At 42.4% G+C, this 23,871-nt stretch overlaps 2 protein-coding genes across 5 annotated transcripts in view; both read left to right on the top strand.

The window, feature by feature from the left end:
* Positions 1–3,315, top strand: part of LOC110489991 (ubiquitin carboxyl-terminal hydrolase 45) — a 43,593-nt gene extending 40,278 nt beyond the window's left edge. For both annotated transcript variants that reach the window (XM_021563049.2, XM_021563058.2), the window contains exons 16-18: positions 205–291; positions 513–660; positions 1,896–3,315. In XM_021563049.2, coding sequence (XP_021418724.1) covers positions 205–291; positions 513–660; positions 1,896–2,026 — 366 coding nt within the window. In that variant the 3' untranslated portion in view covers positions 2,027–3,315. The remainder of the gene's footprint in view (positions 1–204; positions 292–512; positions 661–1,895) is intronic.
* Positions 3,316–13,000: 9,685 nt separating this feature from the next.
* Positions 13,001–23,194, top strand: LOC110489996 (arginine/serine-rich protein PNISR). Of its 3 annotated transcripts, none has more exons than XM_036948784.1 (12): positions 13,001–13,150; positions 13,966–14,083; positions 14,193–14,375; positions 14,750–14,994; positions 15,099–15,261; positions 15,463–15,722; positions 15,916–16,068; positions 19,195–19,294; positions 19,943–19,996; positions 20,506–20,691; positions 20,780–22,055; positions 22,517–23,194. In XM_036948784.1, the coding sequence occupies exons 2-12, from the start codon at positions 13,996–13,998 to the stop codon at positions 22,545–22,547; spliced, it is 2,739 nt and encodes a 912-aa protein (XP_036804679.1). In that variant the 5' UTR covers positions 13,001–13,150; positions 13,966–13,995; the 3' UTR covers positions 22,548–23,194. The 3 variants fall into 3 exon arrangements, with proteins under 3 accessions (XP_036804679.1, XP_036804695.1, XP_036804686.1); XM_036948800.1 differs by having other exon boundaries at positions 20,783–22,055; XM_036948791.1 differs by lacking the exon at positions 13,001–13,150 and adding an exon at positions 13,167–13,385.
* Positions 23,195–23,871: the final 677 nt, after the last annotated feature.

Raw genomic sequence — 23,871 nt, forward strand, 5'->3', positions numbered from 1 at the left:
CATATTATTTAATACATTATTGTACACATCTTTACGTTATTGTATAATGATATATCATGTTCATGTGAATAACGTTGTGTTTTCCTGTTTATCTAAATTGTTGTTGTGGTCATGGTGTAGGCTATTACTGTGTCTTATTGTGTGTTGATATCTTTGGGGTTGATTTGTGATTTTGATTGTGTGCGTGTGCGTGTGTGTGTGAAGGCAGGGATGAACCTACGAAAAGTCAACCGTCACGTCAACTTCCCTCTCATCCTGGACCTGGCTCCATTCTGCTCGGCATCCTGCAAGGTACTAACTATTCTTCACGTGAAAACAGGGACAATATCTTTACTAAAAACCTTGAAATGAACTGAAATAAATATGGGTCCTCGGACACTGTAGCTCAAGTACTTATCAGTATTTGTGCTTGTAATGAATAGTTGAAAAGATAGCAATAGGTCAGATGCTCCTGTATCTGTCTGAGCTCTTGGCACTGCTGACTGTCTCATCCTGAGTTCCATTTTGGGCAGAACCTGGTGGCGGGGGAGCGTGTGCTGTACAGCCTGTATGGCATCGTGGAACACAGCGGGTCGATGCGCGGGGGCCACTACACAGCGTATGTAAAGGTCCGCTCGCCCCAGAGGAGAACCGAGCAGCCACAGCGCAGAAACCTGGCAGGTATAAACTCTTTGTCTGTCCATAAACTCTCTTTGTCTGTCCATAAAATACTCTCTATTCCTTTACCGATTTTGTGTTAAGAGTCTATGTCAATACGTTTACTTAAAAAAAGATGTATATATCGACCAAAGCATCGAATTGTATGATTGTAAAAAGTATGTGTCGCCTGTACATACAAACTCACTGTATTTGTGTGAAGGCCTCACTCCGCGTAACCTTGAAGGCGGCATTTATGAGAGAAAAATAGTGTAGTGTATATAGATGTCCAGTGTTATATAGATGTATTTTCTCCTGTCCTTGCTCAAGGAGAGCGCCTGCCATTCAGCGACGCTCAACTGTAATGAAAATGTATTTGTGACAGAGGTCTGTGTGAGTAGTTGTCCTCGCTGGTAATTAACTAGTATAGAACTTGAGGTGACATTGTCTTGGCAGCATTGGTGAGCCACCATAGAGGGGTCAAAAGGACCTCGGTAACCACCGCTGTCGTCCACCATCCATCTCCTCATGTCAACACATCCCTTCTTACAAACGTTCTTCTTTTTTTCCTTTCATTTTCTTCTCACTGCTTTTCCTTTTCTCTTTCGCTTCAATACATGTTTTCCTCACCCTGCTGTTAACCTTCCGTCAGGTAACGGCTGAAATGCACTACGCGACTTTTGTCCGGTCTACGGGCTCTAACCATCAGAGAACCTCTGACATTTAACAATTGAGTCAAGCCAAATCGTAGTGTACACCTGGCGGCCTTAGCGGCTGTACAATTTCGAAAACTCGCACTTGTTGATAATGGCTGATTTTACGGCCGAATATATTCAATATATTTGAAAATTGTCGGGACACCGTAAGTGCCCTTGAGAGCCATCAACCGCAAATCGAGTATGCGCTTATACTTTATGGGCTGTGGCACTATGTTTTACTACAGTTAGCGCCGATTTCCTCCGATTTCCAAAAATGCGCCGGGATCCTGTAGATCAGGTTAAAAACCTAATGTCCGTCCAGTTTAAGTTTAAAATAAGACTTAGCACAAACACTAAGTGTAGTGTTGTTACAATTATGAAATGTGCTTGGCCTAATTTAATTGTCTTACCTACATGCCAGTGTTGCTATGAACGTCTTTGTCCATGCCGCTCCTCACCGTTTCTGTGGTAAGCTAGCCACAGTCATTGGTTTCTCACAGTAATGGCTCCTAGAAAATCTCCATCTCTTCCCATTAACCACAGACCCTTACTGTGTTTCAGGTCCAAGGGAAGCAAGCAGTGCTACACAGGGTCAGTGGGTGTATGTAAGTGACACCAATGTCCAGACGGTACCAGAATCCAGGGTCCTCAACTCTCAAGCCTACCTGCTGTTCTACGAGGAGATGCTGTGACTGCTAGAGCACGAAGCTACCCAACAATCGTTGGTCTCTCAGGAGACTGGGGAAGAGGGGGGAAAAAAAGAGCGAGACCTGCTTTGGGTATACCGCTCTCTAAACTTTGACTCCCAAGAGCATGAAACATGGCAAGCACTACATGATGGGATTTGTAGGCCATCAGGGACATGCATTACATTGATGTATACTGGACTGCTCAGCATTGAAGGGTTACCACACTCTTCGTGTCTCGGTCCACTTACTGAACGTCCCCATACAGTTGCTCATACCTCTGTAGGTGAAAGAGACTGAGTGAGAAAGCGAAAGAGTGGCAGAATAGTATGTTTAATTAGCACAAATTATACAGAAAAAAAAATGCTATGTTATTTATATTTTACAGCCTGCTGTGGTGAATACGAATTGTATTTTTTGTAGAACATGCGAATGTGTGACTATCATTAAATGGTGATTGCCAAAGAGTTTTTGGTAAAATAAATAATATAAAATGATGGAAAACATACACAAAAGACTTAAGTGCCAAAAGAATGTGATCTCAAACTATTCCTGAAAGGAGAGGTCCATAATGTGGCAGGCCATCCGAGTGTGTTTCAGACCAATACATTACTGTGTTGGTCGGCACTGTTCTTTTCAATTCTCTCTCTACGTTTGTGCACCGGTGTGCATATTTAAATCTCTAACCACATGTTTTCAAACACATTGCGATGTTTAACAAAGGGACATTACTACATATATGATTGCCAGCTCGCCGGACAATTTCATTAGTCTTTTTATCCCATTACTTTCTGCTGTAGTTAAACTAAAGGCTGTGAATGTGTTGATCAATCTTCAGATTCAAATGTGTCTCACCATTTATGTTAATCGTTCTGCAAATATTTTTTTGGGGGAATGAAATGGAGATATTTTATCTGTCGGTTGTTGGGACATTCTGGTCAAGTGAAGGATTACTATAGGTAAAGATACGGTTTGATTCATTTTCTTTCAAAACAAATAAATACTCAGTGCCTACACTCTAGGATTATTACGCTTCTGCATGTTAAGAACAAATAATTACGGTGAACACATATTTGCTTACAGACAGCTTGTGTGAAATGTATATGCAAAACCATGAGAATTTGGTGTTTTTTACCACAATACTAAACCCTATATAGATATGGTGTTTATCTTCAGGTGTTCTTTTCCTTCTGAAAATGTCATTCGATTTCAATAAGGAACTCGGTACACCGTTGGGTTATGTGAAATCATATATATCGAAGAGAATAAATCTAATTTATGAAATGGGAAACCAACAAGGCTCAGCTTACATGTTCTTATTTTGGTTGGAATGTTTGAATCCTCCCCCCAAAGTACTTGATAGTGGATGAGTACGGCTGTTGTTTTGGCACTGGAATTTGTATCATCCCTCTTTACTGTGTGAAGACGGTGCCGGCCATTAGTCAGGGGCTGTCACAGTGAATCCCATAGTTGCCATATTCACTCTGTCGGTGGCGGCGATGTGCCATGACGGGTGCAAAGCAGCGCTGTTTTGAGAAACATGTCGCGAGCTGGTGAAGAGGAGGTGGGTGTGGAATCAGGAAAAGGGCAACGTCTAAAAGTATCCCATCTTCCACCCTCCTGGTCCCATACACTGTGACATCCCAATCACGCTGTTAAAACATTAAAACAGAGTGTCAAGCCACCCACCAACAGCACAGCACTTTTTTTAAAATGTATTTTTAAAAGCAGGGGCCCTCGCTTGGGGACATTCTCTTGAAGGATGAGATATGATTTTAATCTCAGTTAATGAAAGGGCCTCGTCCTCTTTCCTCTGTCACGGTGGTCATGGAAACCAGTGACAAGGGACCGCTGCAGTGTTCATCTCTTACAACAGTACAATACAAAGGGACAGTGCTCAGGCTCAAAGTAACATTTAGTCACTGTCATGGAAGGCCTGCGTGGCAGAAATAGAAGTGTGTCCCCTTCAAGCTTGGAAGTGTATTGCCTTCAGGGCACTGGTCACATGATACCAAGAGTTTTGTTTCTGACAACCATGTTCTCTGTCAGCATATGTGTTAGGCGACCTACAGTATGGGTGTTTATTTGTGTTTATTTTAGTCTATAGCGTTATTGTCTTGACTTGTGTTTCAAATGTTTATTACCAAGGTTTTAAGACAATCACGATACTGGACGGGATTCAATCAATTGAAGATAAGGGGTTTTCGGATAGAGCCAATGTGCTCTGTCCCAGACAGTCCACCAGATGGCTGGATGCAGACAGGTGTTTGCCATTGGAACTGAACAGGACCGCGTGCAGTAGGAAAACATCCATCTTTTTAATAGCCAACCACAAAAATGACAGAAATGACAGGCTACAGATCTTGACTGAGATCAATAAAAAATGACCTGGTCTGAAATGCAATAGCTTAGGCCTACTGAAAGAGGGAAGACACACAGATTGTATAATATGACTTCCATCTAACCTGGAAGAAAAAACAAAAAAATACTTTCCAGTGGCATTGACTCTCTCGTTGATAAAGATCAGGCCAATAGCCTTATTTGACATCCTGTGTCCACCGGTTCTCACTGGGCTCTTTCCCTCTCTCTCTTTCCCCTCTGGTCATGCTCTCTATTTGGGTGCACTACCGAAACAGGGAACTGAATGGGGAGGTTCAATTCTAACTGTATGTCCATCTATAATTACGATATGAATGTATTTGTAGTTCTAGACCCACTTGTCCCCAGCTGCTTGCTAAATATTGCTAAATAAGTTCAGGTCCGAAAAATATTCATGCAATAATTATTGATAAATTAAGTTAGTTTTTTTTATTCCTTTTAATGTTCTTGCCAAGCAATGCATGTTTCATCTTACAAACAACTGATGCAATATTTTATCAAAACAGTTCCCCCTGAAAATAGATTACATTACATTGTTTAAAAATATATATAAAATGTTCTAATGCAATGTTTGGACGTTTCAAGTAAAATCAGTTGTTTAGTCCATGAGCCAGACCCCCAAATTTGGACCTTCAGGCTAACTTGGGGTGACGATGTCTCATAGTGATTTACTTGACAGTCTATGGAAATGTGTGATAGCAGTGCAGCAATGGGAGCTTTCTCTGTGTTATCACTCTTTCATCTCGCCATCTTTTCTTTCATTTCTCCACTTTAAGACAATGCACTGTGTACAAATCTAATGAAAGAATAAAAAAATAATATTTTCATGTCATTCTTTAAAACGATGAGACAATTTGATTTGATTGAACCTTTATTTAACTAGGCAAGCCAGTTAAGAACAAATTATTATTTACAATGATGGCCTACCAAAAGGCCTCCTACGGGGGCTGGGATTAAAAACACACATCACGACAACACTACATAAAGAGAGACCTAAAACAACATAGCATGGCAGCAACACATGACAACACAGCATGGTAGTGACACCACATGACAACAACATGGTAGCAACACATTGCAGCAGCAAAACATGGTACAAACATTATTGGGCACAGACAACAGCACAAAGGCAAGAAGGCAGAGACAACAATACATCACGTGAAGCAGCCTCAACTTTCAGTAAAAGTGTCCATGATTGAGTTTTTGAATAAAGAGATGGAGATAAAACTGTCCAGTTTGAGTGTTTTTTTTGTAGCTCGTTCCAGTCGCTAGCTGCAGCGAACTGAAAAGAGGAGTGACCCAGGGATCGGTGTGCTTGTGGGACCTTTAACAGGATTGGTGGCAAAACTGAAAAACATTTAAGATTGTACCCTATGACAAACAATGGTTGTATACCAGTTATTGCTCACATCCCCTTTCATCAGATATCATTGGAAAGCTTAGATTCCCAGCTATCCATCAGACACATTTTCAGAATGTTCAGGTCAACAGAACGTTGACCTTGAGTCCAGGGTACATATCAGAATTACCTCTCTAGAAATGGCTTTAAAAAATAAATCCTGGTTCATTTCAAAATTAGTTTCAAGTGGTTCTGAAATATCATATTTTCAAATCACCTTTTAAATTATACACTGCTCAAAAAAATAAAGGGGGAACACTTAAACAACACAATGTAACTCCAAATCAATCACACTTCTGTGAAATCAAACTGTCCACTTAGGAAGCCACATCAGGGACATCATGTCTCGCTCCATTGACAATAAATTTCACATGCTGTTGTGCAAATGGAATAGACAACAGGTGGCAATTATAGGCAATTAGCAAGACACCCCCAATAAAGGAGTGGTTCTGCAGGTGATAACCACAGACCACTTCTCAGTTCCTATGCTTCCTGGCTGATGTTTTCGTCACTTTTGAATGCTGGCGGTGCTTTCACTCTAGTGGTAGCATGAGACGGAGTCTACAACCCACACAAATGGCTCAGGTAGTGCAGCTCATCCAGGAAGGCACATCAATGCGAGCTGTGGCAAGAAGGTTTGCTGTGTCTGTCAGCGTAGTGTCCAGAGCATGGAGGCGCTACCAGGAGACAGGCCAGTACATCTACATCAGGAGACGTGGAGGAGGCCGTAGGAGAGCAACAACCCAGCAGCAGAACCACTACCTCTGCCTTTGTGCAAGGGGGAGCAGGAGGAGCACTGCCAGAGCCCTGCAAAATGACCTCCAGCAGGCCACAAATGTGCATGTTTCTGCTCAAACGGTCAGAAACAGACTCCATGAGGGTGGTATGAGTGCCCGACGTCCACAGGTGGGGGTTGTGCCTACAGCCCAACAACGTGCAGGACGTTTGGCATTTGCCAGAGAACACCATGATTGGCAACTTCGCCACTGGCGCCCTGTGCTCTTCACAGATGAAAGCAGGTTCACACTGAGCACATGTGACAGACGTGACAGTCTGGAGACGCCGTGGAGAACGTTCTGCTGCCTGCAACATCCTCCAGCATGACCGGTTTGGCAGTCATGGTGTGGGGTGGCATTTCTTTGGGGGGCCGCACAGCCCTCCATGTGCTCGCCAGAGGTAGCCTGACTGCCATTAGGTACATATGAGATCCTCAGACCCCTTGTGAGACCATATGCTGGTGCGGTTGGCCCTGGGTTCCTCCTAATGCAAGACAATGCTATGTGGCTGGAGTGTGTCATCATGTCTCGCTCCAACAGACCACAGACTGTCCAGGAGTTGGCCACCTCATCAGGAGCATGCCAAGGGGTTGTAGGGAGGTCATACAGGCACGTGGAGGCCACACACACTACTGAGCCTCATTTTGACTTGTTTTAAGGACATTACATCAAAGTTGGATCAGCCTGTAGTGTGGTTTTCCACTTTAATTTTGAGTGTGACTCCAAATCCAGACCTCCATGGGTTGATAAATTTGATTTCCATTGATCATTTTTGTGTGATTTTGTTGTCAGCACATTCAACTATGTAAAGAAAAAAGTATTTAATAAGAATATTTAATTCATTCAGATCTAGGATGTGTTAGTTTAGTGTTCCCTTTATTTTTTGAGCAGTGTATATAATTTAACCAACTTTCAAAGCACCAGCTACAACTATTGTTTAAAAAATTGCCCACATTGACATTAGAATGTTAGAAGCTTAGCCATAGAATCACATGTAGTGGGGCAGCTGTTTTTGGATTGTAACTTTGGTGATAGATACACCACATTTCACACACACAGCTAGATTTGTAGATACAGGGCCATCATAGGCTCTGACAAGGCTAATGCATGAATCCTATCTTCTGTAGCGTATTGCAGCTCGATATACAAGTACAATCCCTGTACAGGACACTATCGCAGGGCCTTGAACATATATTTCACATAGAAATTCAGTCTCAAATCGTCACCTGTTTGGGGTCAGACACTGCTGAACATCTGAGCAAAAAAATCCACGTCCATGTTCTCCTGTCTGGAGTGAACTCAGATGAGAATCCCACTTTTCAGTGTGGCGGTGCATCTGTGTGTGAGTGAGTATTGTCTGTAGCTTGTGAGGTGTGTAGACATATTCCCAGTATTTAGGGAATAGGGTGTCATTTTGGATGCACCCAGAGATTCTTAGTTGTGCACGCTTTTTAGTCCAGGATTAGGGAATATAAAACAGTCACAGTGGTCTTGAGATGACAAGGGTAGGCTATACTGTACCAGTGGAGTTTAGGTTGTTGAGCACCCTGGCAGATGCTCCGAGGAGCATCATCATGGAATGCTCACTACTCTTCAGCTGTTTTGAAGAGAACATGCATGAAACCACTCTGAGACAAAGAGAATACAGAGACAAATAAGAATGCAAACAAAGAGAAGTGGAAAAGAGTTGCAATGATTCATTACATAATCAAATATTTTGGTTTTAACTCGGTGTGTGTAAACCCTTTCTCTCCTCTTCTAAGATGCTCCCTCTTTCCCACAGCTCTGGCTCCTTGTACCTATTCTTCGTACCTCTTTTATCCACACAGTTTATCTACAGTGAATATGTCTTAATCAGGCCATAGGTGTGTGTGTGTGAAACTCACAATATGGTTCCACCACCATCTCCTCTTTATTGAAGTCCCCCCTTATCTCAGCTTGCTGGTCACCATAGCAGCACCCACCTGTAGCACGCGCTCCAGCAGGTATATCTCTCTGGTCACCCCCAAAACCAATTCTTCCTTTGGCCGCCTCTCCTTCCAGTTCTCTGCTGCCAATGACTGGAACGAACTACAAACATCTCTGAAACTGGAAACACTTATCTCCCTCACTAGCTTTAAGCACCAGCTGTCAGAGCAGCTCACAGATTACTGCACCTGTACATAGCCCATCTATAATTTAGCCCAAACAACTACCTCTTCCCCGACTATTTATTTATTTTGCTCCTTTGTGCCCCATTATTTTTATTTCTACTCTGCACATTCTTCCACTGCAAATCTACCATTCTAGTGTTTTACTTGCTATATTGTATTTACTTCGACACCATGGCCTTTTTTTTGCCTTTACCTCCCTTATCTCACCTCATTTGCTCACATCGCATATAGACTTATTTTTCTACTGTATTATTGATTGTATGTTTGTTTTACTCCATGTGTAACTCTGTGTCGTTGTATGTGTCGAACTGCTTTGCTTTATCTTGGCCAGGTTGCAATTGTAAATGAGAACTTGTTCTCAACTTGCCTACCTGGTTAAATAAAGGTTAAATAAAAAAATGTACCTATTCCAATACATACCACTATTTCCATCCTGGCCTCAGATGTATATCCTCTTTTCTTCAGTGTTAATTTCAAGGGAATATGTCTTCCAGTGTTGGGGAAGCTACTCTGAAAACATAGTTTACCAAGCTACCAATTACTTCACATTGGAAGAAGTTAGGCTACACTAATGCTACCCTTAAACATATCTAAAGTAGTTAGATTTAGCATACCTATGTCTGAAATGTCATAGAATACAAATTGGAAGAACCGATCACTCTGGTGTCAGATGTTAACAGAATGTGATATTTAGCCTATTTAACAAAACATGTTTCAATTGAGAATTAGGCAGGTCTGATGCAAAAAAAGAATGGAAATTCTTGCCTACTTTACCCATATTTTATTTTTGGAGAAAAAAAAAGGAATGTGTAGTTCCAGTAGTAAGCTACACCACTACATGGCAAAAAAGTTAACTACAGAAAACCTTACCAATATTTACATTTAGTTCAACTACTTCCAAGCTACAGAAAAATGTGATTAAATTACAGGTTGAACTACGTGTATTATTTTGGTTTTCTATTGGTGTCTTTCCTATATATAACTTGTTTTATTTTTAATTGAATGTATATTATGCTGTTCGTCTTATTACTGTTCTGCACTTTGTCACATATTTGTACATTTTATGTCGATCCCAGGAACAGTAGCTGCTGCATGTGCAGTAGCTAATGGGGATCCTAATAAACTAAACTCCCCAACACTGCCTTCAGACCACCGGTGTGTGTGAAACTCCCAATAAGATTCCACCTACTGAGTCCTCTCTCTCCCTGGGTATGCTGCAGTATCAACCTCTTTGTCTTACACATAAAAAGTTGCCCACTAGTTTAGTCTATATCCAATCACTTACTGACAATAACCTCCATGGCTGTGGCCCAAATGCCACCCTATTCCCTGTAGAGACAATGGCTGCGTTTACACAGGCAACCCAACTCTTTTTTTAATTGGTCTAAAATATCTGATGTGAAAAGATCAAAATCAAATCAAATTGTATGTCACATTCCCTGAATACAACAGTGAAATGCTTACATGCCCTTAACCGACAAAGCTTTAAGAAGTAAAAAAAAAAGTGTTAAGTAAAATACAAAATAAGTAACAAATATTTAAACATCAGTAAAATATCAATATGCACATTTGAAGTCGGAAATTTACATACACCTTAGCCAAGTACATTTAAAAACAGTTTTTCACAATTCCTGACATTTAATCCTAGTAAAAATTCCCTATCTTAGGTCAGTTAGAATCACCACTTTATTTTAAGAATGTGAAATGGCAGAATAATAGTAGAGAGAATGATTTATTTTAGCCTTTATTTATTTAATCACATTGCCAGTGGGTCAGAAGTTTACATACACTCAATTTGTACTTGGTAGCATGGCCTTCAAATTGTTTAACTTGGGTCAAATGTTTCCGGTAGCCTTCCACAAGCTTCCCACAATAAGTTGGGTGAATTTAGGCCCATTCCTCCTGACAGAGCTGGTGTAACTGAGTCAGGTTTATAGGCCTCCTTGCTCGCATACGCTTTTTCAGTTCTGCCCACAAATTTTCTATAGGATTGACGTCAGGTCTTTGTGATGGCCACTCCAATACCTTGACTTTGTTGTCCTTAAGCCATTTTGCCACAACTTTCGATGTATGCTTGGGGTCATTGTCCGTTTGGAAGACCCATTTGCGACCAAGCTTTAATTTCCTGACTGATGTCTTGAGATGTTGCTTCAATATATACACAACATTTTCCCTCCTGGTGATGCCATCTATTTTGTGAAGTGCTCCAGTCCCTCCTGCAGCCAAGCATCCCCACAACATGTTGCTTCCACCCCCATGCTTCACGGTTGGTGATGTTCTTCAGCTTGCAAGCGTCCCCCTTTTTCCTCCAAACATAACGATGGTCATTATGGCCAAACAATTCTATTTTTGTTTCATCAGACCAGAAGACATTTCGCCATAAAGTACGATCTTTGTCCCCATGTGCAGTTGCAAACAGTAGTCTGGCTTTTTTATGCTAGCCTTTCAGGTTATGTCAATATAGGACTCATTTTACTGTGGATATAAATACTTTTGTATCGGTTTCCTCCAGCATCTTCACAAGGTCCTTTACTGTTGTTCTGGGATTGATTTTCACTTTTCGCACCAATGTACGTTCATCTCTAGGAGACAGAACGCATCTCCTTCCTGAGCGGTATGACGGCTGCGTGGTCCCATGGGGTTTATACTTGCGCACTATTGTTTGTACAGATGAACGTGGTACCTTCAGGCGTTTGGAAATTGCTCCCAAGGATGAACCAGACTTGTGGAGGTCTACTTTTTTTTCTGAGGTCTTGGCTGATTTATTTTGATTTTCCCATGATGTCAAGCAAAGAGGAGCTGAGTTTGAAGGTAGGCCTTGAAATACATGAACAAGTACACCTCCAATTGACTCAAATTATGTCAATTAGCCTATCAGAAGCTTCTAAAGCCATGACATCATTTTCTGGAATTTTCCAAGCTGTTTAAAGGCACAGTCAACTTAGTGCATGTAAACTTCTGACCCGTTGGAATTGTGATACAGTGAATTATAAGTGAAATAATCTGTCTGTAAACATTGGAAAAATTACTTGCGTCATGCACAAAGTAGATGTCCTAACCGACTTGCCAAAAGTATAGTTGGTTAACAAGAAATTTGTGGAGTGGTTGAAAAACAAGTGTACTTCCGACTTTAAATGTACATGTAGGTAGAGTTAAAGTGACTATGTATAGATAATAAACAGAGAGTAGCCGCAATGTAAAAGAGGGGTCTGGGTAGCCCTTTGAGTAGCTGTTCAGATGTAAACACAGCCTAAGACCACATTCACTTTAAAATATTTACAATTACTCTACTAAATCAAATTTGTGACAAAATGTTACTTGGAAATGGCCTGTAATATGTACCAGACGAATGACATTACATAATTTCTGCAGAATTGTTTTAACCCTCCTGTTGTGTTCGTTTCATGTTAATTAATTATGTGTTCCCAGTCCAAAATCACCGCCCCATTATAGCTGATCATAAATCCATAACAATACATATATTATCACCTAAAGTTGTGTTCAATCTTTTTTATCAACTTAAGTTATTGTGAACATTACAAGTTTCGAACTTATATTTGCAGTTTATGGCCTGTAGGCCTCATTGACCTGAACTCATACAACTCATTTTTGAGGAAAAAAAGCATAATGTATGGATTATTTTGACAATAACAAATACTCAGATGAAACATATTGTTCTATTTATCAAAGACTACTTTGTGTCAAAGTTTAACAAGGACTCTCTCCTCCTCACCAGTGTCATGATCAAATATATGATCAAGAGCCTCACATATAGTATATTGTTTGGTCATTGTGCTGCAACAGAATTAATTGTGAGCAAGGCCTCAAAAAAGCTTTATATACCAGAGTTGCTAGAAAAGTTCTATATATTATTGAAATAATGTTGCAATTATTTGTGAGAATGCCAACAGGTGTGATTCCCGTGGGGGCCAAGAAAGGGAGTGAGGTGTATGTGTGCTCAAACACACATGCATGTGGGGGTCTGGGAGAGGAAGTGTGTCCATCTGATGAATGGGCATGCGCCTGAACTCAAATTTATACACTAATTGTAGTCTCACTAATTCATTTCTAATGACCGGTCATTTTTAACCGGGAACACCACGGGTGTACAAAAGTTAAATAAAACACTCAAAATGTAATAAAAATCATCAAAATGTATTTCGTGTGTTCAGATGTCCTGTGTGGACAAAGTCATGGAACCTTATGACAATCAGATTAAATTAACTACATTTTTCAGAGAGAAAACTTGTAAATCGGTCCAATATGATATTTGGCCCTAATTTACTATCAGTAGGCCTACTTTTGGCCCCATAGAGCCCACAATGGTTTGTGACGAGAGTTGCCTCTGTGGCTGCCAGCCAGACTACTTCCAGGTCGTAGCCATTTTGAGTGCTCGACGGTGAAGACGAACCAAGTTGGAGAGGTGGGAATCGCTCAAGCGTGTTATGATGTTTAGTTTGTGTCCATTCTCCTGATGCTATAGTAGATGATGTTAGCTGCTGTTCTTTGAAGCAGTATTCCAAACTATAGCTAGCAATGTTTTTACTTTCCAACTCAAATCTTGAAAACAAGCAAACTGGCGCTAGCTAAGTGTTAGCCAGTTTAATTTCGCACCGAGCCCGGGGAATTTGGAAAACATTGACTGAAGAAGCAGACGAGTAATGCACAATCTTTTAGATAAACATGCTCGCGTTATATAATTGTATCCGCATAGATATCACAAATGTACTGCATGCAATGTAAATTAAATACATTTTTAGTATGAAGTGCAAACGTTCGCTAGCTAGCACCACCCAGCAAACATCCATAGCCAGCTGAGCTAACTTAGCTAACGAACATTCATGCCCCTAACTCCCGCTAGCTAACTAGCTAGCCACAATTACGCAGATCTCAATTAGCTTTCAAGGTTAGCAATTTAGCTGAGCTTTTTTTATTAGCTGAGCTTTTTTTATTAGCTGGTTTCTGCACTGTCAATAAAAAGCATCTGCATCGATATCAAACTAACGTTACTTGTTTGATCCGAAGCCATTTCTAGCCGTTCTGATTTCTAAATAGCCACTGGCTACATAACTAGCTTGCTAACACATTTATTTCTATTTATTTAACTAGGCAAGTCAGTTAAGAACAAATTCTTATTTTACAATGACGTCCTACCACGGCTATTCATCATGATAAGTACAGTTCATATTGAGAATATCATTATTACTGTCATATCATGCTTTTGTCCCACATTGGCAGGCTCCAGGTGTAGGAACTACAGGGTGAAAGATGTGGGACCAGGGTGGACAGCCCTGGCCACAATGGCCAATGAACCAGCAGCAGTGGATGCAGTCCTTCCAGCACCAGCAAGATCCAAGTGGGTGACATCACCTGTATGCATGACAGCTCAATCATTGCATTACTTACAATTTTACAAAATGACACCCTAAGCAATGCTTCTCTTGTTGTCTTTCTGTGTTGTGTAGGCCAAGTGGACTGGGCAGCACTGGCCCAGGCCTGGATTGCTCAGAAAGAGTCTACAGGCCCTACAGTGGACCAGCAGAACATTCATCCTAATGGACAGGACATCCCTGGCATGGATCCTGTGATGCCTAATAACCATGGCTCCTTCCAGGGGGACACCAATTTTGGCAGAATGTGGCAACCTGGTAAACTCTAAACATAATTTTCTGGGGATGGAGAATATCTAAGGCTTATGTCCGTGATCAGTTTTCTCACGTTGCAAGACCATCATGCTTGCTATACTCAGTATGTACATAATTTGTCTTTATATCTCAGGGATGGAGTGACGTTACCGATGTACTCAAACAAACATGTCATGGGCGAATTTCACATCCACTACATTAACATAGCTGTGCCCCAATCGACTTAGTTCCCCTGCAGTCCAGTAGTTTAATGTTAGAATAGCATGACTGCAAGTGTACGTTTTGATTTTTGAATTGTCTCTTGTAACACAAGCCTTTTGGTGGGCTTAAAGAGATCCTAATGAACAATAACAATGCACATGTGTTGTTGTTTACAGAATGGGGGATGCATGGTCAGCCCCCTCCTCCTCCCATAGACCAGGCGTGGATCCCCCCAGGAACAGGACCCATGGGGACTGGGCCTATGGATGTGGTGGCTCCCTCTGAGGACAGCAACAGCCAGGACAGTCTAGAGTTCTCTGAAGGCCACCACAGGGTCTTCCCCCAGAACAGCCACGGCTTTGGGGGTCAGCCCGACAACTACGCCATGAACCCAATGGCCATAAACCAGTTTGATTATCAGGTAAACACACACACACACCACACACTTACAGTAGAGTTTCATGGCTGCTCTGTCATTCAACTAGTTTGGATGGTCCTCATTTCTCATTGTCTCGCCCTCTGTAGCATGGGGCGGCTGCCACCTACGGCCCCACTCCCACAGGGTTCCACCCTCCATACTGGCAGCAGGGTCACCCACAGAACAGACGGGACAGGCCCCCAGGCTTTAGGGACCGCCAGAGATCCCCCATCCAGATCCCCAAACAAGATGCTCCTGCTGCTGCCCTCGGTGAGCATCTTCACCAACACACGGGTACAAAAACGTCCTCATTAAATGGGTGGTGATCAGGATTTCATCCTTGGACACTTAATGCTGTAACAGAGGCACAGGCTTGCTTCAACTCTCTTTCCGTTCATACCCACACCATCCAAAATGTTGTATCTCACCATGTTTTGTATCTGAGTGTTGCTCTCTACTTTTCTTAATTAGCTTTCCCAGGCACTCAGGAAAACAGACACACACACACAGCATCCAATGACCTGGCACTCCTCTCAGATGCTGTGAAGAGGCGCACCCTGCCGGCCTGGATCCGAGAGGGCCTGGAGAAGATGGACAGGGAGAAACAGAAGAAGCTGGAGAAGGAGCGCATGGAGAAACAGCGTGCTGAAATGGCTAAAGATGAAGACAAAGAGAGTGACACAGTGGACGAGGGAGGCGATGGGCCTCGTTTACCCCGCAAGAGTAAATTTGTAAGCATCAATCTTTTTGTTTCCATGGTGTCATGAATCCCATTAATCTTATGAACAGAACAATGAGTTGAAAAATCCCCAAAATAATTTCAATATATTCCTGTAAAACTGTGACACTGGTGAGCTTTCAGGAGGTCCTGTTGTAGTGTCTTTGTATATCTGACCTACCACCCCTTTCCCTCCCCTGTAATAGGACAGTGATGATGAAGAGGGTGATGAAGAGGAGAGGGAAGATGAGGACCGGGTCCTGACCAGGAAGCAGGAGCTGGCCAGCAGGAGCCCGTCTCCTCCACTGGAGGACCAGAGCGAACCAGAGATGACCGAGGAGGAGAGAGAGTTCCAGCTGGTTAGTTTTGGCCTACAGCTACTATTCTGACACATTGGGGTGCGTGTAAGGCTGGGCGATATATCGAATTCTAATGAATGTTCTTGCGCAATATTTTAAATGCCTGTATCGCAAGAATCTACTTTTTTGTAGGCTACTCGTGTCTTTTTCTTTTTTAAATAGTCTCTTTTGCTCCTTCTGTGCTGTGTGCACCTTCCCATTTTACACCAGAGATCTGTATATAATGACGAGATGATCATGTCTCCTCCCTAACAATGGGAATCGTCCCAAGGGTGGGAAGGCATGTGACAAGCTTATGTCTAAAGTAAACCCATAGTAACGCATTGGGCTGTTTTAGACAGATTTTGGCAAGAGCGAAACCGCTCACTTCGCATCTCCCTCTGTGTTTACACACACACACACCAAGCCCCTCCGCCAGCCACTCACAACAACAAAGATGAGCGGTCACTTCTTCATCTCTGACAAGCTGTTTCAACTTACTATTTGGATTTGAGGTTTGGTCAAACAGAATCGGTCATATGGACACTGAAACACATTGATACATTATTTTACTGTAATAAAGAAGTTAACCTATCTAACAATAACCTTTTTAGGTCTCAACTCCTCAAATTGCATGTAGAGCACACACTACTAAAATGGAAAATGAATGCTCAGTATGTAGGCGTGGCATTGCGGAATCACTAGCAGCATTTTAGCCAAATACCATTATACTAACTGTCTGTGTGTGTTTTATACATTTGCAATAAGCATAAAACACTAGTTATATAAGGAATTGGCCATTTGTTCTCATTCTGAGAAATAAGGTATGCCATTCTCAACAAAATGAACAGGCTAGCACGCTGTTCAAACATTTGGAGACGGACAGAAGTGTGTTTATAGCAATTCAACTGTTCTGCCTTGTTAGCTTGAAAATAGATTAAAGTTAACTTGAAATAGAAAGATGAGCTAGCTACTCACTAGCACGTGGGCTTGTGCTTGAGAGATTCTTTGAGACCTGCGTTCATTTTCTATAATGCCTGCTGCATTATGCATGGTTCTGGTTAAATTTGTAACAAAAATTAAATTTTAATAGACAGACTTGCACGCCAGATCAGTTATTATTGCAAGTTAAACTCTTGATAAAATATTTAAATTATTAGTGGGTTGTAGAAGGCTTACATTTAGCCTTAGGTATAATTTCACAAGCCATGAATTCATTAGATCAATGTATTGGACCATTAATTGTGCAACACAGTTTATTTGGAGAAAACATAAACAAAAAACAATTAGATGTACAGTTGAAGTCGGAGGTTTACATACATTTAGGTTGGAGTCATTAACTCGTTTTTCAACCACTCCACAACTTTCTTGTTAACAAACTATACTTTCGGCAAGTCGGTTAGGACATCTACTTTGTGCATGATGCAAGTAATATTTCCAACAATTGTTTACAGATTATTTCACTTATAATTCACTGTATCACAATTCCAGTGGGTCAGAAGTTTACATACACTAAGTTTACTGTGCCTTTAAACAGCTTGGAAAATTCCAGTAAATTGTGTCAGGGCTTTAGAAGCTTCTGATAGGCTAATTGACATCATTTGAGTCAATTGGAGGTGTACCTGTGGATGTATTTCAAGGCATACCTTCAAACTCAGTGCCACTTTGCTTGACATCATGGGAAAATCAAAAGAAATCAGCCAACACCCCATAATTTGTTTTTGTGGACCTCCATTAATCTGGTTCATCCTTGGGAGCAATTTCCAAACGCTTGAAGGTACCACGTTCATCTGTACAAGCAATAGCACGCAAGTATAAACACCATGGGACCACGCAGCCGTCATACCGCTCAGGAAGCAGACGTGTTCTGTCTCCTAGAGATGAACATACTTTGGTGCGAAAAGTGCAAATCAATCCCAGAACAACAGTAAAGGACCTTGTGAAGATGCTGAAGAAAACAGGTACAAAAGTGTCTATATCCACAGTAAAACAAGTCCTATATCGACATAACCTGAAAGGACGCTCAGCAATGAAGAAGCCACTGCTCCAAAACCGCCATAAAAAGCCAGACTACGGTTAGCAACTGCACATGGGGACAAAGATCGTACTTTTTGGAGAAATGTCCTCTGGTCTGATGAAACAAAAATAGAACTGTATGGCCATAATGACCATCGTTATGTTTGCTGGAAAAAGGGGGAGGCTTGCAAGCTGAAAAACACCATCCCAACCGTGAAGCTCGGGGGTGGAAGCATCATGTTGTGGGTGTGCTTTGCTGCAAGGGGGGACTGGTGCACTTCACAAAATAGATGGCATCATGAGGAGGAAAATGATGTGGATATATTGAAGAAACATCTCAAGACATTAGTCGGGAAGTTGAAGCTTGGTCGCAAATGGGTCTACCAAATGTACAGTGACCCCAAGCATACTTCCAAAGTTGTGGCAAAATGGCTTAAGGACAACGAAGTCATGGTATTGGATTGGCCATCACAAAGCCCTGACCTCAATCCTATAGAAGATTTGTGGGCAGAACTGAAAAGGGCCTATAAACCTGACTCAGTTACACCTGCTCTGTCAGGAGGAATGGGCCAAAATTCACCCAACTTATTGTGGGAAGCTTGTGGAAGGCTACCTGAAACGTTTGACCCAAGTTAAACAATTTAAAGGCAATGCTACCAAATACTCATTGAGTGTATGTAAACTTCTGACCCACTGGGAATGTGATGAAAGAAATAAAAGCTGAAATAAATCTCTACTATTATTCTGACATTTCACATTCTTAAAATAAAGTGGTGATTCTAACTAACCTAAGATAAGGAATTTTTACTCTGATGAATTTTTAATGTATTTGGCTAAGGTGTATGTAAACTTCAGACTTCAACTTTATATATCGTGAATCGCCTATAAGTTTGAAAAAATATATAATTTTTCGGCCATATCGCCCAGCCTAATGAGGTTGTCTTTTGTTATACATTTTTTTTCATTTATGTTATAGAGCCCTGTTGCTCAAATGGCAGCTCTAAAATTGGTGGCCCTGTTCACTATTTTCAATATGTAAGAACCATCCTAGACTGCAAAAATAGCCCTCTTGACAAACAAATGATTAACATTAACTAATGTCAGAGCCTTTTCTCACATTTCTCTCCAAAGATGATTGTGACTAAAACTCTGCTGACGGAAATCCTGCTGGAGGTCACCAACGAAGAGATCCAAACTGTGGCCAAAGAGACACACCGCAAAGCCACCAAAGGTCTGCTTACCCCCATCTCCTCGAGACCACGCATCATCTGTGCCTTTCACAAAGACATCATGTTTAAGCCTGTTTTATATAGTCTGAAAACGTCACTCAATTCATCTCCGTAAGTCAGGGTAATTGTGTGGCAAACTTGGAGTATTTTCAAAATGTGATCATATGCATCTTCTACCATTCTCTGCTAATGCAACGGAAGAAAAAGAAAATGTCCCTGGTAAAAAAGACAGCAGAGCAGCTGGTGTATTTAAAACAAAACAACAGTAACCTAAACTGTTTTCCCTGGTTCCAGCTCCTGAAGGTCCTTCTGAATGACTGTTTCTGAACCCATTGACTTTATAACAAATGCTCACCTATAGATCAGATTCAAGTGACTTGTCCCTGTTTATCTGACACTAGTGCATTAGTACAGAGTGGTTCTGATCCCCATTTCCAACTGTCTTGACTTTGAATGTGTGTGACAGACTTTGTTTGTTAACCCCTTCTCTTCTCTCCGTTTGTCTCTTTTATTTTTTGGGGGCCAAAGACCGCTCTTGTGAATAGTGCATTATCTGTGCCCCCTTCTCTAGAGACTTCTCTATGGTGGCTGTCTCTATGGTGGCTCTATGTGTTTTAACATGTTGTTCCTGTTGTTGATGTGAATCAAAGCTCCTGCCAAACAGCTGGCACAGTCAAGTGCACTGACTTCTCTGATCGGCATTGGTGAGTTCCCCCTCTTTTCTTCCAGGCGGGGGGGGGGTAAGAATCAGAGCTCAAACCCCTGTCCCCTCACTGCTTTAGTAGCTCAGAAGAGTGACTGAGGCAGCCGAAGGGAAGGGTCCACCTCACAGCTAGGGTTGCAAAATTCCCCAAACATTTCCAAAAATATATTTGTTTTATTCCAGTTGGAAGGGAATAAGCTGTCTGTGAGGGAATCCTCCTACCTGGAATTGTTCTACTGGGATTTCTGATAAAACTGGGAATTTGGGGAACGTTTCTGAAATTTTGCAACCCTTCACAGCACAGTTTGAGTGTCTTAGCCTTACTAAGTAATTTATTATCAGAACACTAAAGAGCATGCCATCTCACAGTAAGTGAAGTGTCAATGGGTTTCTAGTGTGTAGTTAAGTTGAAAACATAGACAGTGGCTGCGTCTTTGACGGGAAGCTTTGTTGGGTATATGGCTAGTTGCTGCGGTCTTGCTCAAAAAGCTGGGGGCTCTGTTGTGGCAGGTGGACTTGGTGACTATGGCTCGGACTTGAGTGAGAACGAGGAGGAGCACAGTGCCCAGGCGTCCGAGTCCTCTGACACGGACGAGGAGGAGCTGCACCACCGAATCCGGGAGAAGATAGACGCCTTCCGACGCAAGGAGAGGGAGCTGCAGGAGAGACAAGCGCAGGAGGCGCAGCACGCACGTGGTGGGGGAACTAAATGCAATATCAATTAGCAGTGGTGATGTTGTCTTTGAGTTTAACTTAAATGTTTTGTTTTCTGTGTGTCTCCCAGAAGAGATGGCGCTGGACAGAGTGAGCAGAGAGAGGGGGGATTATGACGAGGGCCAGTTAGAGAGCCTCCACAAACAGGAAGTGAGAGAGAGGGAGGCGGAACCCACAGCAGAGAGACGCAGATCCCGCAGTGAGACTGAGGTTATCAGCGAGGTCAGGCAGACGGGCCGGGGGAAGGAGCGTGGCGCAGGGCGGGGCACCAGTGGTTCCCCCAGCAACGGACGCAGCAGCAGCTCCCATTCCAGCTCCAGCAGCGCCAGCAGCCAATCGTCTTCCTTCTCCTCATCATCCTCGGCCTCCTCACGCTCCTCTTCGCGCTCCTCCTCGCCCCGGAGGAAGAGGAGGCGCAGCCGCTCCTCCTCACACAGGGCCCGTGTTGGTGGCCGGCGCAGCCACAGTCGCAGCTCCCACAGACGTCACGGAGAGCGCAGTGTCGACAAGGCCCGAGAGAGGAGGAAGGGCAGCCGGAACCACAGCGCAGAGCGCTTAACCCGCCACCGGAACCGTAGCCACTCTCGAGAGCGAAGGGTCAGCAGAGGAGGCAAGAGCAGGTCCAAGGACAGGGCCAGCCGCAGCAAGAGCAGGGACAAGGAGAGGGACAGAGACCGGAAGAGGAGTAGGGAGCGCAGGGACAGTCACAGCCGCAGCAAGAGCAGGGACAGAGACAGGAAGAGGAGCAGGGAGTGCAGGGACAGTCACAGCCGCAGCAAGAGCAGGGACAAGGAGAGGGACAGAGACAGGAAGAGGAGCAGGGAGCGCAGGGACAGCCGCAGCAGCAAGCACAAGCAGAAAGCCTCCAGCAAGGATAGGGACAGGAAGAAAGACCGGAGCGGCAGCCACGACAAGAAGGAGAGAGAGAAGAAGAAGGAGAAGGAGAAAGAGTCAGATAGGAAGAAGCAGAAAGCCAAAGAGAAAGAGAGGGAAAAGGAGAAAGCGAAGGAAAAGGAGAGGGGGAAGGAGAAAGAGAGGGATAGGGAGGTGAGCTCTGTGGTGGCGGAGGAGAGCAACGCCAAATCCAAGAAAAGGAAAGAGAGCAGCGATCACACAGACCCTCAGGGTGACAAGCACTCCCATCAGGGTAGCAAGGCTAGCAAGAAGGGCTCTGCCAAATCTAGCAAGAGGTACTCTGACTCAGAGTCGAGCAGGTCCCCCACCCCCGAGCTTAGCAAGGAAAAGAAGTATAAGAAATCCAAACGTAGTCGCTCAAGATCAACGGAAAAATCTCACAAGTCTGGTAAGAAGGCAAGCCGCAAAAACAAGTCTAAGTCACGATCAAGGTAGTATTCCATTTATTACCATCTCTTTTTCTGTTGTATCATGTTGTGTGTGTCGTATTTGAGGCCTACTGCCCAGTAATATTTTTTTAGCACAACTTTCCTTGTTTTCTGTCAGGGCTCAAGGCTACCTTACAAAGTGAAATAATAAATATTTTCATGTTAAAAAAGGAACCATTTGTAGCCAGGTTTCTGTTCCTCAGACTGTCTCCATAGTGCCCACTGTTGGCCATGTGCAGCATATCAATCCATTTGAGTGCCTTGTGTGAATGTCGTAACTGTTCTTCCGAAAGGAGAGTGACCAAGTTCATTTGGGAATCAATGCAATATATTGTCCTCATGATGAGCTGATGTTAACAGGGCCCCAGTGAGGGTGTGTTTATTTTGCCTGTGTGTCATTTTGCATGAGTGTGTGTGAGAGTAGTGCAGCACCATTAATGTTCCCCTTTGCGTCTCTGTTTCAGGTCCACGTCTCCCGCCAGGCGCAGGCGTTAAGGAGCGCAGGGCTCCCTGATCTGTGCACTTACATTTAAATTCCATGAGTTTAACAGGCTTGTCTCATTATAGAGGCAACGGTGTAGGTGAACTCTCCACTCCCCCCCACCTTCTATCTTTGTAAATATGTGATTTTTAAGTGCAAGTTGGCAAACAGGACATTTTGAATGCTAGGTTTTTGCCTTCTATCATGCAAAGCTCTGAGGCTTTGTAGTCAGTAGAATCTTGGAAAGATGTCATTTTAAAAAGCTTAACAGAATAAACGTATTAATGTAAATTGTCCAATAAAACTGAAATGATCCCTTGTTCTGGGTATTTTCTTTGTCTACTGTATAACTGTTCCCCGATGATGATGATGATGAAGAACTCATCCAGGACTGCATGGGAAACACAATTTATGTACCACACTAAAGGCATGACTGAAGTGTTGAATGTCACTCATTTGTTAGTGGAGTAGATGCATTTATTTTAAAAAAATACAAAAAGAATGACGTGTGCAACTGACTTTCAAATCATTACTTTATGATTTTTTTGAGGGTTATCATTAAACCTGCAGTAATTTGGATTGAGTGCAATTGATAACATGCCATTATTAATTGCGTTTAATTCATAATTTGGAATAGTCTTTTAGAAATTCTAATGGCAAAGAGGAACATTTTTGTATTTCAGCTATATGAACACTACAAATTCACCATATTTTATATATACTGAACAAAAATAAACGCACCATGTAAAGTGTTGATTTGATGAGTTGAAATAAAAGCTTTTTTCTCTCATTTTTGTCCACAATATTGTTTACATCCCTGTTCATGAGCATTTCTCCTTAGCCAAGATAATTCATACTAGCTTTAAGCACCAACTGTCAGAGCAGCTCACAGATTACTGCACCTGTACATAGCCCACCTATAATTTAGCCCAAACAACTACCTCTTTCCCTACTGTACTTAATTTATTTATTTTGCTCCTTTGCACCCCATTATTTTTATTTTTACTTTGCACATTCTTCCATTGCAAATCTACCATTCCAGTGTTTTACTTGCTATATTGTATTTACTTTGCCACCATGGCCTTTTTTTTGCCTTTACCTCCCTTATCTCACCTCATTTGCTCACATCGTATATAGACTTGTTTATACTGTATTATTGACTGTATGTTTGTTTTACTCCATGTGTAACTCGTGTCGTTGTATGTGTCGAACTGCTTTGCTTTACCTTGGCCAGGTCGCAATTGTAAATGAGAACTTGTTCTCAACTTGCCTACCTGGTTAAATAAAGGTGAAATGAAAAATGAAATTAAAAATACACCTGACAGGTGTGGCATATCT

The sequence above is a fragment of the Oncorhynchus mykiss genome, chromosome 2 (genome assembly GCF_013265735.2).
Source record: "Oncorhynchus mykiss isolate Arlee chromosome 2, USDA_OmykA_1.1, whole genome shotgun sequence".
Classification (NCBI taxonomy): domain Eukaryota; kingdom Metazoa; phylum Chordata; class Actinopteri; order Salmoniformes; family Salmonidae; genus Oncorhynchus; species Oncorhynchus mykiss.